Source organism: Hyla sarda, chromosome 13, assembly GCF_029499605.1.
Source record: "Hyla sarda isolate aHylSar1 chromosome 13, aHylSar1.hap1, whole genome shotgun sequence".
Lineage (NCBI taxonomy): Eukaryota > Metazoa > Chordata > Amphibia > Anura > Hylidae > Hyla > Hyla sarda.
Window position 1 is genome coordinate 13,458,889 of NC_079201.1, and position 17,803 is coordinate 13,476,691.

Sequence of the window (17,803 nt, forward strand, 5' to 3'; positions counted from 1 at the left end):
TATCAATTAACCGAAGTTCCCTTTCACAAGGCTTTTATACCAGGGACAAGCCACTACCCACAAAAGAGTTGACCAATCGGCGACGGGATGACACAGGCTGGCAGAGAAGTCAACCAATCACAAAGTAGAACACGTGGCACGTGGTGACAGAAAGAGCCAATCCGAGCTCGCACCTAGTTAACGTTGAGAAGGCGGAAGACTCGCTGGAAGAGCTGGGTTACCTTTACGTCATTTCCGGCTTCTTTTTTTTTTTTTTTCTTTTTTTTTTGCATCGCGAATGTTTATCTCGTGTTGTCCTGGGCAAGGGTCGTCACGTGACTACCCTCCTCTTTGGTCACGTGACACGGAAGATGGCAGCCTCCCTGCAGCCGGATGATTTGTTGGAACCTAAAGAGAAGTCGCCGCAGGATCTGAGGAGTGTGCTGGTCACCAGCGTCCTGAACCTGGAGCCGCTGGACAGAGATCTATACAGGTGATTCATACAGCTCCCCTAGCGGCCAGAGCGGAGAGGTGCAGTGTAATACCACATGTCACCAGCAGGGGTGCCAGAGAGCTGCAGATTAATATCACCTGTCACCAGCTGGGAGTAGTAGAGAGTGGATACAGTCATTACTGTCCCCTCATCTCTCCCTGTGTCACAGTCATTAGTGTCCCCTCATCTCTCCCTGTGTCACAGTCATTAGTGTCCCCTCATCTCTCCCTGTGTCACAGTCATTACTGTCCCCTCATCTCTCCCTGTGTCACAGTCATTAGTGTCCCCTCATCTCTCCCTGTGTCACAGTCATTAGTGCCCCCTCATCTCTCCCTGTGTCACAGTCATTAGTGCCCCCTCATCTCTCCCTGTGTCACAGTCATTAGTGTCCCCTCATCTCTCCCGGTGTCACAGTCATTAGTGTCCCCTCATCTCTCCCTGTGTCACAGTCATTACTGTCCCCTCATCTCTCCCTGTGTCACAGTCATTAGTGTCCCCTCATCTCTCCCTGTGTCACAGTCATTAGTGTCCCCTCATCTCTCCCTGTGTCACAGTCATTAGTGTCCCCTCATCTCTCCCTGTGTCACAGTCATTACTGTCCCCTCATCTCTCCCTGTGTCACAGTCATTAGTGTCCCCTCATCTCTCCCTGTGTCACAGTCATTAGTGTCCCCTCATCTCTCCCGGTGTCACAGTCATTACTGTCCCCTCATCTCTCCCTGTGTCACAGTCATTAGTGTCCCCTCATCTCTCCCTGTGTCACAGTCATTAGTGTCCCCTCATCTCTCCCTGTGTCACAGTCATTAGTGTTCCCTCATCTCTCCCTGTGTCACAGTCATTACTGTCCCCTCATCTCTCCCTGTGTCACAGTCATTAGTGTCCCCTCATCTCTCCCTGTGTCACAGTCATTACTGTCCCCTCATCTCTCCCTGTGTCACAGTCATTAGTGTCCCCTCATCTCTCCCTGTGTCACAGTCATTAGTGTTCCCTCATCTCTCCCTGTGTCACAGTCATTAGTGTCCCCTCATCTCTCCCTGTGTCACAGTCATTAGTGTTCCCTCATCTCTCCCTGTGTCACAGTCATTAGTGTCCCCTCATCTCTCCGTGTGTCACAGTCATTAGTGTCCCCTCATCTCTCCCTGTGTCACAGTCATTAGTGTTCCCTCATCTTTCCCTGTGTCACAGTCATTAGTGTCCCCTCATCTCTCCCTGTGTCACAGTCATTAGTGTCCCCTCATCTCTCCCTGTGTAACAGTCATTACTGTCCCCTCATCTCTCCCTGTGTCACAGTCATTACTGTCCCCTCATCTCTCCCTGTGTCACAGTCATTAGTGTCCCCTCATCTCTCCCTGTGTCACAGTCATTACTGTCCCCTCATCTCTCCCTGTGTAACAGTCATTACTGTCCCCTCATCTCTCCCTGTGTCACAGTCATTACTGTCCCCTCATCTCTCCCTGTGTCACAGTCATTAGTGTCCCCTCATCTCTCCCTGTGTCACAGTCATTACTGTCCCCTCATCTCTCCCTGTGTCACAGTCATTACTGTCCCCTCATCTCTCCCTGTGTCACAGTCATTACTGTCCCCTCATCTCTCCCTGTGTCACAGTCATTACTGTCCCCTCATCTCTCCCTGTGTCACAGTCATTACTGTCCCCTCATCTCTCCCTGTGTCACAGTCATTAGTGTCCCCTCATCTCTCCCTGTGTCAGTCATTACTGTCCCCTCATCTCTCCCTGTGTAACAGTCATTACTGTCCCCTCATCTCTCCCTGTGTCACAGTCATTACTGTCCCCTCATCTCTCCCTGTGTCACAGTCATTAGTGTCCCCTCATCTCTCCCTGTGTCACAGTCATTACTGTCCCCTCATCTCTCCCTGTGTCACAGTCATTACTGTCCCCTCATCTCTCCCTGTGTCAGTCATTACTGTCCCCTCATCTCTCCTTATGTCACAGTCATTACTGTCCCCTCATCTCCCCCTTTGTCACAGTCATTAGTGTCTCCTCATCTCTCCCTGTGTCACAGTCATTAGTGTCCCCTCATCTCTCCCTGTGTCAGTCATTAGTGTCCCCTCATCTCTCCCTGTGTCACAGTCATTAGTGTCCCCCTCATCTCTCCCTGTGTCACAGTCATTAGTGTTCCCTCATCTCTCCCTGTGTCACAGTCATTACTGTCCCCTCATCTCTCCCTGTGTCAGTCATTACTGTCCCCTCATCTCTCCCTGTGTCACAGTCATTAGTGTCCCCTCATCTCTCCCTGTGTCACAGTCATTAGTGTCCCCTCATCTCTCCCTGTGTCACAGTCATTAGTGTCCCCTCATCTCTCCCTGTGTCAGTCATTAGTGTCCCCTCATCTCTCCCTGTGTCAGTCATTAGTGTCCCCTCATCTCCCCCTGTGTCACAGTCATTACTGTCCCCTCATCTCTCCCTGTGTCAGTCATTACTGTCCCCTCATCTCTCCCTGTGTCACAGTCATTAGTGTCCCCTCATCTCCCCCTGTGTCACAGTCATTACTGTCCCCTCATCTCTCCCTGTGTCACAGTCATTACTGTCCCCTCATCTCTCCCTGTGTCAGTCATTACTGTCCCCTCATCTCTCCCTGTGTCACAGTCATTAGTGTCCCCTCATCTCTCCCTGTGTCACAGTCATTAGTGTCCCCCTCATCTCTCCCCTGTGTCACAGTCATTACTGTCCCCTCATCTCTCCCTGTGTCACAGTCATTAGTGTCCCCTCATCTCTCCCTGTGTCACAGTCATCAGTGTCCCCTCATCTCTCCCTGTGTCACAGCCATTAGTGTCCCCTCATCTCTCCCTGTGTCACAGTCATTAGTGTCCCCTCATCTCTCCCTGTGTCACAGTCATTAGTGTCTCCTCATCTCTCCCTGTGTCACAGTCATTAGTGTCCCCTCATCTCTCCCTGTGTCAGTCATTACTGTCCCCTCATCTCCCCCTGTGTCACAGTCATTACTGTCCCCTCATCTCCCCCTGTGTCACAGTCATTACTGTCCCCTCATCTCTCCCTGTGTCACAGTCATCAGTGTCCCCTCATCTCTCCCTGTGTCACAGTCATTACTGTCCCCTCATCTCTCCCTGTGTCACAGTCATTAGTGTCCCCTCATCTCTCCCTGTGTCACAGTCATCAGTGTCCCCCTCATCTCTCCCTGTGTCACAGCCATTAGTGTCCCCTCATCTCCCCCTGTGTCACAGTCATTAGTGTCCCCTCATCTCTCCCTGTGTCACAGTCATTAGTGCCCCCTCATCTCTCCCTGTGTCACAGTCATTAGTGTCCCCTCATCTCCCCCTGTGTCACAGTCATCAGTGTCCCCTCATCTCTCCCTGTGTCACAGTCATCAGTGTCCCCTCATCTCTCCCTGTGTCACAGTCATTACTGTCCCCTCATCTCTCCCTGTGTCACAGTCATTAGTGTCCCCTCATCTCCCACCTCATTATCTCCTATCCTGTGGGATCATATTGTGATACGTTGGGTACATCCATGTGTCTGAAGCAGTGTTACCCAACCAGCGTGCCTCCAGCTGTTGCAAAACTACAACTCCCAGCATGCCCGGACAGCCGAAGGCTGTCCGGGCATGCTGGGAGTTGTAGTTTTGCAACAGCTGGAGGTGCCCTGGTTGGGAAACCGTGGTCTGAAGCTTGTCTCTTGATGCTTTGCAGAGGTTCTCACCACTGGGTCCCCACCACACAGAGGCTCTTCGGTGGGCAGATCGTCGGGCAGGCTCTGGTGGCAGCCGCCAGCTCGGTGGTAGATGGAGAACACGTCCACTCCCTGCACTGCTACTTTGTGCGAGCGGGTAATGTCTGGGATTTACTACGGGATAATGATCTGTGGGTGCGATTAATACCCCCCCCCCCCCCATATGTCTTTCTTTCTGACATTTATCACTACCTATATCCACCACTAGGGGACCCCAAGGTTCCGGTCTTGTACCATGTGGAGAGGACCCGAGATGGGCGGAGTTTCAGCGTGAGGTCGGTGAAGGCCATACAGCACGGAGTGTCCATCCTCATCTGTCAGGCCTCCTTCCACCGCTCCCAGGAGAGCCCCCTGCACCACCAGTTCACCATGCCCACCGTACCGCTGCCGGAGGAGCTGCTCACCCGGGACGAGCTCATACACAAGTACTTGAAGTGAGTCACGTTTTACCTTCTTCTATCTGTTGGATTAGGCGTTTAAAGCGGAACTCCGCCTGTTTTAAATCTCCCTTCATGGCTGCCTGAGACTTGTCCGCAGTCGGGATAGGCCAGCAGTCCCATGCAAGCCAGTGCAAATCTGTATCCTGACCGCTTTAGTCACCAGCTACTGGAATTAAACAGGTGTCCTGCTACCAGACCCACAGCGGAGTGCTGTTGGAAAACTACGACTCCCAGCATGCAATAGTTAGCAGCAGAGTTATACAACTCCCCTGATCACTCTGCTTGTGTTTTCTGTGTGGAGATGCTCTAGTGCAGTTGTTTCCAAACTGTGAACCTTGAGCTGTTGCAAAACTACAACTCCCAGCATGCAATAGTTAGCTGCAGAGTTATACAACTCCCCTGATCACTCTGCTTGTGTCTTCTGTATGAAGATGCTCTAGTGCAGTGGTTTCCAAACTGTGAACCTTGAGCTGTTGCAAAACTACAACTCCCAGCGTGCAATAGTTAGCTGCAGAGTTATACAACTCCCCTGATCACTCTGCTTGTGTCTTCTGTATGAAGATGCTCTAGTGCAGTGGTTTCTAAACTGTGAACCTTGAGCTGTTGCAAAACTACAACTCCCAGCATGCAATAGTTAGCTGCAGAGTTATACAACTCCCCTGTTCACTCTGCTTGTGTCTTCTTCTGTGTGAAGATGCTCTAGTGCAGTGGTTTCCAAACTGTGAACCTTGAGCCGTTGCAAAACTACAACTCCCAGCATGCCTCAGCTTTGCTGAATGGAATTTTTGTGGAACATGTGTGAACATGGCCTAAGGTTGTATGGGGTAGTCTTCCCCAAGCAGGGTGCCTCCAGCTGTTGCAAGACTACAACTCCCAGCCAAGTCTGTTGGGGCATGCTGGGAGTTGTAGTTTTGCAACAGCTGTAGGCACCCTGCTTGGGGAAACACTGTTCCAACATCTATTCAACTATCTTAATAGAGTGATGACCTATTGATATTCGGTGGGGGACCCCCACGGATGGTAAAAATGGCTGCACCAGAACAGCTGTTTCCCCTTCTCCGTGCTGGAGCCATAGTACAGGATTAAATGAAAGGGGGTGCAGAGTTACACCAGTGCTGCATCCCCTCTTTTATCACAATCACTTGGGGGGGGGGTCCCACAGGTCAGACCCCCAGTGATCAGCGAAGTGTTTCCTAAACAGTGCAACCCCAGCTGTTGCAAAACTACAACTCCCAGCATGCCCGACAGCCGTTGGCTGTCGGGCATGCTGGGAGTTGTAGTTTTCCAACAGCTGGAGGCACACTGGTTGAAAAACGCCGTCATTTTCGGAGATGGGAATATCCCCTTAAAGGGGTACTCCGCCCCTAGACATCTTATCCCCTATTCAAAGAATTAGGATAAGATGTCTGATTTTTGGGGTCTCAGCATCCGGCATTTGTTTTGATCGTTGGGTGCCGGGGTGATGATGTCATGACCACACCCCTCGTGACCGTCACACCACGCCCCCTCAATACAAGTCTATGGGAGGCGGCATTGTTCTGCCATGCCCCCTCCCATAGACTTGCATTGAGGAGGCGTGGCATGACGGCACGAGGGGCGTGGCTGTGACTTCATGACCCCCGCTGCAAGCGTTTGGAAGAAAATATTCTGAACGCTGGGTCAGTGGAGTACCCCTTTAAATTTATATTTACATCCAGGATTACAATACTTAAAGGGTAGCTCCCACCATCCCTTTTTTTTTTCTTTCTGTCCCTGCCTATTGCCCATCTATCCCTAACCACCTCCCTGCCTTTACATTTTTTTTTACTATATTAAAAATGCTTTTTTTTCTGCCTGGTAGTGTGCTCACTACCAGGCAGACTTCCCCGGCAGGCATGACGTCACTGTTGGGGGGCCTGACTTCCGCCCTTAGTTCAACTATACAGGGTGCCTCCAGCTGTTTCACCACTACAACTCCCAGCCTGCCCTGACATCTATTGGCTGTCAGGGCATGCTGGGAGTTGTAGTGGGGAAACAACTGTAGGCACCCTGTGGTGAAAACAGTCTCAGCCTCAGCTGCCACAGATCCCGCTCCCTCAGGCCCCGCCGTGCAACACCCCCCACCCTTCTCCCTCCGCCTGCCCGAAAAAGACATTCCGCTCCCCCAAACTCCGTCACCCCCAGACCCCGCCGTGCAACAACCCCCTCCTTTCAACCGCCCGAAAAGAAGACATTCCGCTCCCCTTATAAGACCTCAGATCAAACTTGCCCATCCGGAGGATCAGCGCAGCAATGAGTGCGCGCGCTGCCTCCGGACAGGGTAACGGGGGCGGGGCCACGTGCGAGGCTAGTGGAGCAGCCTGACAGTGGGCAGTGCAGCCCCAGCTCTCAGCGTGCTCGCTCTCGCCTGTTTGATTGACAGGCGGGAGCGAGCACCGCAGTGACTGAATTTCGACTCATTGCCAGGCTGAAATGAGTCGAAATCCAGTAGTGACGTCACTGCTGAATGCATTCGGCCACTAGGAGGGCGACCCCTAGTGGCCGAATTTAAAAGTGATTTTAAACTTGTTTAAAATCACTTTTTTTAATTAAAGTATATTAGAGATATGTTGTAGTACTTAAGTACTACAACATATCAATTTTATTACTTCATGACAGTGCCCATTTAAAGGGGTTATCCAGGTAAAAAACTTTTTTTTATATATCTCAACTGGCTCCAGAAAGTTTGTAAATTACTTCTATAAAAAAAAAATCTTAATCCTTCCAATAATTATCAACTGCTGAAGTTGAGTTTTTGTTTTCTGTCTGACAACAGTGCTCTCTGCTGACATCTCTGCTTGTCTCGGGAACTGCACAGAGTAGAAGAGGTTTGCTATGGGGATTTGCTTCTAAACTGGGCGGTACCCGAGACACGTGTCATCAGAGAGCACTTAGACAGAAAAGAACAACTCAACTTCAGCAGCTCATAAGTACTGAAAGGATTTTTTAATAAAAATAATTTACAATTCTGTTTAACTTTCTGGAGGCAGTTGATATATAAAACATTTTTTTCCTGGACAACCCCTTTAAAGCGTACCAGTCAAAAAAAAAAAAAAAAGAAAACATTTTTTGGCATATTCGTGGGACTTGTCATAATGTCTTATCGTTTGAGGTGTGAATGTTCAGACCCCGTCCGATCACAAAAACAAGCTCTGTGCCAGAGGCCAGGATGACCCCATATACCTACATGATGAAGGTCCTGGTCAGGTGATGCTGGGAGAATGCACTAAGGGACCGTTTGCACCCCTTATTTTTTTTTTAGCGGAACTCCACTTGGAAAATAAAGGACAGCAGCGTCCCATTGTTCTCAATGAGATTCTGCACCATTCACACTAAGGAATTCCAGGCTCCACCGGAAAGAAAAAAACACGGTTGTTCTTTTGTCAGAAAGAAATGCATTGCCGTCTATGGAGATGGTGCATTTCCGAGCGGTCATAGTGCCAGGTCGTTTTGCTGACCCCCCTCCTGCTCCGGGCGGAGATTCTGTGATGCAAATGGAGCTGAAGCGCACACTTGTGATTGGTTGAGGGGATTGAATGTGGGTGTCCTCTTCCTTTAGGGATCCCTCTCTGGTGGAGAAGCACAGAGTCGGCCTGAATAAAATCTTGGCTCAGGATGTTCCCATTGAGATCAAACCCATCAACCCACCGGACATGTATCACCGCATGCCACAGCAGCCACGGCAGATGTTCTGGGTGCGAGCCAAGGGACTGATAGGTAATGCCGGGATTGTATTTTATATATATATATATAGTATATTAGATATGTAAAAAAAAAACTAATAATAATAATTTTATATATATATATTTTTAGATATAGATTTGATATGTATGTGTATATTATATGTATATATATATATATATATACACATACACATGAACAAAGATGTAGCAGCACTCTCCCCCCAAAAAAGTGAAAAATCCAAAAATTGGCTCAATTCATAGTTTGCTATGAATTGAGCCAATAAATTTTCGCATTTTTCACTATTTTTTTTTGGTGAGTGCAGCGACATCTTTGTTCTTGTATATTGGATGGACTTTGATCAGATCTAAGGACGCTGGCACCTAACCAGGGACTGGATAAGTAGTGCTGTAAGCTTTCTTGGTTTAATATATAATTATATATAATACACACACACACACACACACAGAGAGATCTACACAGAAAAATGCAGCAGCACTCCGATATAGAGTGGTGTTAGGCTTTTATTCATCAAATGAAAATCACGAAGTTACGACTGTCTCACATGGTCTTTGTCCAGGACTGTGTGAGACGGTCGAAACTACATGTTTTTCACTTGAAGAATAAAGGCGAACACCACTTTCATCTAGATCGGAGTGCTGCTGCATTTTTCTGTATTGTTGGTGGTCGGACCAGTCTGCACCCGGAAATATAACAAAGGAGTGCGCTCTCTCTATACATATATGTATATAGATAGAGAGGGGGGGGGGGAGATTATATATTCTTCACACATGAGGATTTATAAACGACAGTTCAGTTAATTATTCACTTACATTAATTACAATGTGTCCATAAAGTATATATGGGATGTGCTGCATAGGCTGCAATGATCTGATTCCTTTGCACATCTTACGTTCCCAGGTAGGTCGGCAGGACAAGGTGACAATTGAACTTTGCACATAGTCCTGACCAGTAATCTGTAACCTCTCGAGTGCCAAGAAGGGTCAAAGTTAAAGCTCCAGGGTGCATTTATAATCTGATAATAAAAGGTGGATATTTGTTTCAGTCCTCGCCTGTGACCTGGGGAAAAGCAGTCATGGGAAACTTAAAGGAGAAGTCCTGTATATAAAAACGTATCCCTTATCCTAAGGCTGATGGGGACCTCCGCAGTGCAGTCACATAGTCCCTATCATCCCTCACCCTGCTCTGTGCTCTCGGATCAGTACTCAGAGTATACAGGCAGTCTGTATAAGTAGAGCACCGATTACACTGATCAAGGCTATAGCCAGGTGTCGGACCTCCATTGATCTCATATTGATGGTCTAAACCAGAGTGCCGCAGCTGTCAGCCAGAGACACACTGGTCTAGCCCATTAAAAGGGGTACGCCTGTGAAAAGCTGTTTTTTTTACATATGAACTGGCTCCAGAAAGTTAAACAGATTACTTGCATTAAAACATTTTTTTTTTTAAATAATAATCCTACCAGTACTTATCAGCTGCTGAAGTTGAGTTCTTTTGTCTGACCACAGTGCTCTCTGCTGACCCCTCTGTCCATCTCAGGAACTGTCCAGAGCAGGAGGTTTGCTATGGGGATTTGCTCCTACTCTGAACAGTTCCTGATATGGACAGAGGGGTCAGCAGAGAGCACTGTGGTCAGACAGAAAATAACTCAACTTCAGCAGCTGATAAGTACTGGTAGGATTAAAGTTTTTTTTTTTTTTTTTTAATAGAAGTAATTTACAAATCTGTTTAACTTTCCAGAGCCAGTTGAGAGATATAGATAGATATATATATATATATATATATATATATATATATAAAAAAAAGTTTTGGCCTGGAATACCCCTTTAATCTATTACCTGAGTAGTTATGAGATACTATGCAAGGTAACATGGGATATGTGGGCTTTTAAAATTAATGGGGTATCCGGTGATTTTATATATATATATCACCGGAATACCCCATTAATTTTAAAAGCCCACATATCCCATGTTACCTTGCATAGTATCTCATAACTACTCAGGTAATAGATTAAAGGGGTATTCCAGGCCAAAACTTTTTTTATATATATATATATATATATATATATATATATATATATATATATATATATATATATATATATATATATATATATATATATATATAAAAATCTCAACTGGCTCTGGAAAGTTAAACAGATTTGTAAATTACTTCTATTAAAAAATCTTAATCCTTCCAATAGTTATTAGCTTCTTAAGTTGAGTTGTTGTTTTCTGTCTAACTGCTCTCTGATGACTCACGTCCCGGGAGCTGTGCAGTTCCTATGGGGATATTCTCCCATCATGCACAGCTCCCGGGACGTGACATCATCATTGAGCAGTTAGACAGAAAACTTCAGAAGCTAATAACTATTGGAAGGATTAAGATGTTTTAATAAGTAATTTACAAATCTGTTTAACTTTCCGGAGCCTATATGCCTATATATATCTATCTATATATCTCTATATATCTATATCTATCTATCTATATATATATATCTATCTATATATCTATCTATCTATATCTATCTATATCTATCTATATCTATATCTATATCTATCTATATCTATCTATATCTCTATATCTATCTATATATATATGGTTTTGCCTGGAATACCCCTTTAATTGCAGGTACACAGACGCAATACTAATTCACACATTTCAAACAAAGAATAATTCATGCATCTTTTATTAATAAACATTAAGAAGTGGCCTTATAAAATGCTATATACACGCTCTATAGACATCATCGTATACAAATGCAGTAAAATATAAAGTCATTGCTTTACATATAAAATAGCAGGTTTAAAAAATAGTAAGAAATTTCAGTATGTAAAATAGTTAATTAAAAAAAATAATATTTTTTTTTAATTCCCCGATCCCCATGTGTTAGGTCCCGGTGACATGAGGTTACACTGCTGTGTGGCTGCCTATATCTCAGACTACTCTTTCCTGGGAACGGCCATGCTTCCCCATCTTCGGCTTCAGATCAAATTCATGGCCTCCCTTGACCACTCCATGTGGTTCCACGCTCCCTTCAGGGCCGACGAGTGGATGCTTTATGAGTGCGAGAGCCACTGGGCAGGTGAGTGGAGTATGGGGTGACTCCAGCTGTTGCAAAACTACAACTCCCAGCATGCCCGGACAGCCGAAGGCTGTCCGGGCATGCTGGGAGTTGTAGTTTTGTTGCTGCCAGCTGGGAGTTGTAGTTTTGTTGCTGCCAGCTGGGAGTTGTAGTTTTGTTGCTGCCAGCTGGGAGTTGTAGTTTTGCAACAGCTGGGGCACCCTGCTGTACAGGCTAATTACATCACTTTTTGCTATTCCTAATGAATTGGTCTACGTAAGGGCCTGTTCACACACTGCCGCTGTGCTCCACTAAAGGGAGTTCTGCATGGACAGGAGTTAAAGGGGTATTTTTTTTTGTTTTTTTTTTTAATCAATTTTTTTAATAGCCAGAAAGTTACAGTTTTGTAAATTACTTCTATTAAAAAAATCTTAATCCTTTCAGTAATTATGAGCTGCTGAAGTAGAGTTGTTCTTTTCTGTCTAAATCCTCTCTGATGACACCTGTCTCGGGAACCGCCCAGTTTAGAAGCAAATCCCCATAGCAAACCTCTTCTAAACTGGGCGGTTCCCAAGACAGGTGTCAGAGAGCAATTAGACAGAAAAGAACAACCTTAACGTCAGCAGCTCATAAGTACTGAAAGGATTAAGATTTTTTAATAGAAGTAATTTACAAATCTGTTTAACTTTCTGGAGCCAGTTGATATATATATATATATATATATATATAAAAAAGTTTTTTCCTGGAATACCCCTTTAATCCTTCCAGTACTTATCAGATGCTGAATACTACAGAGGAAACTCTTCTTTTTGGAACACAGAGCTCTCTGCTGACATCTCTGTCCATTTTAGGAACTGTCCAGAGCAGGAGAAAATCCCCATCGAAAACATATGCTACTCTGGACAGTTCCTAAAATGGACAGAGATGTCAGCAGAGAGCACTGTGCTCATGATGTCAGCAGAGAGCTCTGTGTTCAAAAAAGAAAAGAATTTCCTCTGTAGTATTCAGCAGATAATAAGTACTGGAAGGATTAAGATTTTAAAAAAGTAATTTACAAATCTGTTTAACTTTCTGGCACTTGTTGATTAAAAAAAAAAAAAAAAAGTTTTCTACCGGAGTACGCCTTTAAGCAAATGGACCCCATTTAAAGGGGTACTCTGGTGGAAATGGAGTTTAAAGGGGTACTCCGGTAGACTCCATTTCGTTTGGGGCCAGAAAGTTAAACAGATTTGTAAATTACTTTTTTAAAATCTTAATCCTTCCAGTACTTATCAGCTGCTTTATGCTCCACAGGAAGTTGTGTAGTTCTTTCCACAGTCTGACCACAGTGCACTCTGCTGACACCTCTGTCCATGTCAGGAACTGTCCAGAGCAGGAAAGGTTTGCTATGGGGATTTTCTCCTGCTCTGGACAGTTCCTGATACGGACAGAGGTGTCAGCAGAGAGCACTGTGGTCAAGCAGAAAGGAAATTCAAAAAGAAAAGAACTTCCTGTGGAGCATACAGCAGCTGATAAGTACTGGAAGGCATATGATTTTTAAATAGAAGTAATTTACAAATCTGTTTAATTTCTGGCACCAGTTAATTAAAAATAAAATAAATTGCAGTGGAGTACCCCTTTAAGGACTGGGTTGGGGGACATCTGCTTTAAGGGATAATAGGGAAGATTTATCAGTAAGATTAGGTAAAGATGTTAATAAGTATATACTTCTCCTCAGCGTCACTGTCAATGAAAAAAATATATAAAATCTTTTGACTAGTAATAAGAACAGGTTACATTTTTGATTATTCCGGTCCAGGAGAGGAGACCCCACTGATCGCTAGAACAAGAGAAGCACTCGGCTAACAGTCCCTCTCCTCACTGCGGCATCTCCGGATGGAACTTCTGCCAGAGATTCTGTGGGGGACTGCATTGCGGTCCCTATAGGCGTCAATGCATTTCTGAGCGCTTAGAAATGCATTGCCATCTATGGAGGACAGCAATGCAGTCCATGTGGTCCTAGTGCCGTCCCCGGAATCCACAAAGAAAATACTGTCCAGACTTTCTATAGAAACAGTATCCTGCGGCGAGGAGGGAGACGGCCAAGTGCCTCTCCGCACTTGATCTAGCGATCAGTGGGGGTCTCAGCACGCAGACCATGACCGATCAAAACTTTTGAAACATCAAAACTTTATGAAATGACAGTAGCACTTTAATATCTCCATCTCCGAAATACTACGGTTATCCTTTCTAGGTAACTCCCGGGGACTGGTACACGGACGCCTTTGGAGAAGAGATGGCGTGCTGGCAGTCACGTGCGCACAGGAGGGCGTCTTCCGGGTGAAGCAGGATCCTAAACTATGAATATCCATCTTGGATACAGACGTCTAATTCCGTCATGATTTATGCATTACTGACCTGTAATTACTTCACATGTAGCTCCGCCCTCATGACACTTTATTTTCTCTCAATTGTAAATAATATATTTTAATAAATCCAATTATTTAAAACCTTTTGTTGAATGATTTGTTCTTTTTTTTTAAGCCATTTGTAATAAATGCTTTTTGTCCATAATGCAGATGGCGGTTCCCATTACTTAGGTTAAAGGGGTACTCCAGGGGGAAAAAAAATCTTTTTTTTAATGAACTGGTGCCAGAAAGTTAAACAGATTTGTAAATTACTTCTATTAAAAAATCTTTACCCTTCCAGCACTTATCAGCTGCTGTATGCTACAGAGGAAATTCTTTACTTTTTGAATTTCTTTTTTTGTCTTGTCCACAGTGCTCTCTGCTGACACCTGATGCGCATATCAGGAACTGTCTCGAGCAGGAGAAAATCCCCATTGCACTGGACAGTTCCAGACACGGACAGAGGTGTCAGCAGAGAGCACTGTGGACAAGACAAAAAAAGAAATTCAAAAAAGAAAAGAATTTCCTCTGTAGCATACAGCTGCTAAAAAGTACTGGAAGGGTAAAGATTTTTTTAATAGAAGTCATTTACAAATCTGTTTAACTTTCTGGCACCAGTTGATTTAAAAAAAAAAAATGGTTTTCTAACGGAGTACCCCTTTTAAAGATTAATAAAAAAAAAAAAAAAAATCTACAGGAGTACCCCTTTAATACTTGGAGTGTGCAAAAGTGGCGCCCTCTTCTGTGATAAGGCATGCAGTGCAAATGCTTTGTTCCTTTTGGCTAAAGATGCCTATGTACATTTAGCAAAAAGACGCAATATGGTCAATATAAAATTTGTTTAAAAAAATTGACGCGTTTCCAGGCCATTGCGGACCCTTACTCAGGTACTTGAAATGCGTCGTACAACTAGATCCGGTGAGTAACTAAATAAACTGCTTTTCTTTGATTATTTGGAGTATAATCGGAGTGTTCCTTGTCTGTCTGCTTGTATGAACATTTACATTGGTCACTGTGTTCATACAATCCTCCTTTGTGCTTCCTGGCAACGTGCAGCACTAAAGCAGTTGGTCTAGGCCACTGTTTCCCAACCAAGGTGCCTCCAGCTGTTGCAAAACTACAACTCCCAGCATGCCCAGACAGCCGAAGGCTGTCTGGGCATGCTAGGGGTTGTAGTTTTGCAGCAGCTGATGCCACACTGGTTAGGAAACACTGACCTATAACCTTTCTTTATTCTGTAATTATATTATTATTGTCTTGGGTATTCTGCAATTTCATGAAGTGTCCAGTAGATGGCAGACTGCACAAGCAAATTGAGCAGTGACCATTTGGGGAAGGAGGAGCTTTTGTACATGTGCTTATGGCCATCTTGGATTTTTCTTCAGAATCAGAAGCAAAAGAGGAGTCAGGCAGCCAAGTATGCCGGGAGTTGTAGTTTTGCAACAGCTGGAGGCACCCTGGTTGGGCAATACTGGTCTAATATGGCCACCTCTACGTAGTCGCCCGGTCTGTCTCTCTGATGAGAACCTCCTTCAGCGAGGGAGCGTTGTGCGTGGCATGTCCAGCTTCCTGCAGCCGTAGTAACGTGGCTTCCGAACTTCTCTTGTCTACCCCCACCCGCCACGATAACTGTATGTGAGCGTGTAGGAAGGAAACGAGAAAAGGCGCGTTCTCTTGCGAATCCTGAAAAAGCGAAATAGCGCGTTCACTGAAGGCCTGTGCGTCCGGCAGCGAATCCATCTCCTGGTGGCAAACCACCAATCCGGCAAGTACGAGCAGTCTGTGAGCGGAGGGCCCCGCGGGGCACAGCTTCTCCTGCAGCCGCCAACAGTTCATCCACAAGGGTAGCGCCAACTGATACAAACTCGTGCACGTAAGATGTTGCGCCTTCTGCATGTCGCGCAGGTAGAAGAATCCGAGGAACTCTGCAGACTGTCTCAGGGCGGGCACCGAGGAGACGTAGCAGAGGAACTGTTCAAAGGCGCGACTGCGCTTCGCTATGGTTTGGGCGGTGAAGTTCTTGTGCAGGCGCTTGTGAGGGAAGGAGACGGAACTCATTTCATCGGGATAGCGGGAGCTCAGGGTTTTTCTCAGGCGTTCCAGATCGGAGTAGCGGCAGGTGATGAAGGCGGGGGAAGGGTCAAACTGCCCCGAGTGCAGAAGGTAGATGGTGTACACCTAGGGAGGAGAGAAGAGTTACAAAAAAAATAAGAAACCGCGTACGTTTCATTTCTCGTATTATGTTACAGATGACCTCCACGACTATGTCCAGATACCATTTTGTGTAAAAAAAAAATAAAATAATAATAATAATAATAATAATAATAAATTAGTCAGTACTGGAAAAAGATTTATATATATATATATACATACACACACACACACACACACATATATATATATATACATACACACACATATATATACACACACACACATACATATATATATATATATACATACACACACACACACATATATATATATATATATATATATATATATACACACACACACATATATATATATATACATACACACACACACACATATATATATATATATATATATATACACACACATATATATATATATATATATATATACACACACACACACATATATATATATACACACACACACACACATATATATATATACACACACACACACACATATATATATATACACACACACACACACATACCAATCTTATTCTAGTACTCACAAATACCAAATACTAACATTATAATTTTTATTTTTTTGTCATGTGACAGCAGAGGTGGCTCTAGACCAGTGGTCTCCAACCTGCGGACCTCCAGATGTTGCAAAACTACAACTCCCAGCATGCCCGGACAGCCGTTGGCTGTCCGGGCATGCTGGGAGTTGTAGTTTTGCAACATCTGGAGGTCCGCAGGTTGGAGACCACTGGTCTAGACCATAGGTGAAAGTCGAAGATGAGGCCCTTACTGATTGATAATTAGGATAATTAAAGGGGTACTCCTCTGGAAAACATATTCTTTTAAAATCAACTGGTGCCAGAAAGTTAAACAGATTAGTAAATTCCGGCGAGGCCAGAGAAAGCACGAACTTACATGCGAAACTACCGGCGTAGCCTTCGAGCACCATACGATACCAGCGCCTATGCCGTGACCTGGCTACCCGACACCGGACATCTAGACGCGACAGTCTCAGCTCTGCGGCGAGTGCACCTACGTTTTCTTTAGTTATTCGATTTGTAAATTACTTCTATTAAAAAAAAAAAAAAAAAAAATTCTTAACCCTTCCAGTACTTAGCTGCTGTATGCTCCACAGGAAGTTCTTTTCTTTTTGAATTTCCTTTCTGCCTGACCACAGTGCTCTCTGCTGACACCTCTGTCCATGTCAGGAACTATCCAGAGCAGGAGAAAATCCCCATAGCAAACCTATACTGCTCTGGACAAGTTCCTGACATGGACAGAGGTGTCAGCAGAGAGCGCTGTGGTCAGACTGAAAAGAAATTCAAAAAGAAAATAATTTCCTTGCAGCTAATAAGTACTGGAAGGATTAAGATTATTATTTTTTTTTAAATAGAAGTAATTTAATTGATTTCATAAAAATGTTTCCAGTGGAGTACCCCATTAAGATTAGGTAGGACCCCTCAGTAGGTAGGTAACCCCCTTTTATTAGGTAAAAGCATCCAGTAGGTAGGCAACTACCTCCCCCCAATTAGGTAGAAGGCCCCAGCAGTTAGGTAGGGAATCCCCCCTATAAGGTAGAAGCCCCTAGAAGATAGGTAGTCAGGGAATCCTCCCTATTTGGTAAAAGCCCCCAAATGATAGGTAAGTAACCCCCCTATTAGGTAGAAACCGCCAATAGGTAGGTAGAAAACCTCCTATTAGGTAGAAGCCTCCAATAAGTCCCCTCCAAAGGAAAATTAAAAAAAATAAAAGCATCACACCTTCCCTCCACTCCCGTCCTGAGGACTTTCCATCCTTCGCTGTGTTAGGGTACATTCACACGCGCAATTTTTTTT

General features: G+C 44.8%; 2 protein-coding genes across 10 annotated transcripts in view; one reads left to right on the forward strand and one right to left on the reverse strand.

The window, feature by feature from the left end:
- Positions 1-203: 203 nt before the first annotated feature.
- On the forward strand, positions 204-14,073 carry ACOT8 (acyl-CoA thioesterase 8). Its single transcript, XM_056550014.1, has 6 exons — positions 204-472; positions 4,138-4,274; positions 4,386-4,611; positions 8,195-8,352; positions 11,231-11,422; positions 13,635-14,073. The coding sequence occupies exons 1-6, from the start codon at positions 351-353 to the stop codon at positions 13,742-13,744; spliced, it is 945 nt and encodes a 314-aa protein (XP_056405989.1). The 5' UTR covers positions 204-350; the 3' UTR covers positions 13,745-14,073.
- Positions 14,074-14,401: 328 nt separating this feature from the next.
- The window catches only part of SNX21 (sorting nexin family member 21), a 120,414-nt gene continuing 117,012 nt past the window's right edge, over positions 14,402-17,803 (reverse strand). For all 9 annotated transcript variants that reach the window (XM_056549759.1, XM_056549757.1, XM_056549762.1 and 6 more), the window contains one exon: positions 14,402-15,966. In XM_056549759.1, the coding sequence (XP_056405734.1) occupies positions 15,280-15,966 (687 nt within the window). In that variant the 3' untranslated portion in view covers positions 14,402-15,279. The remainder of the gene's footprint in view (positions 15,967-17,803) is intronic.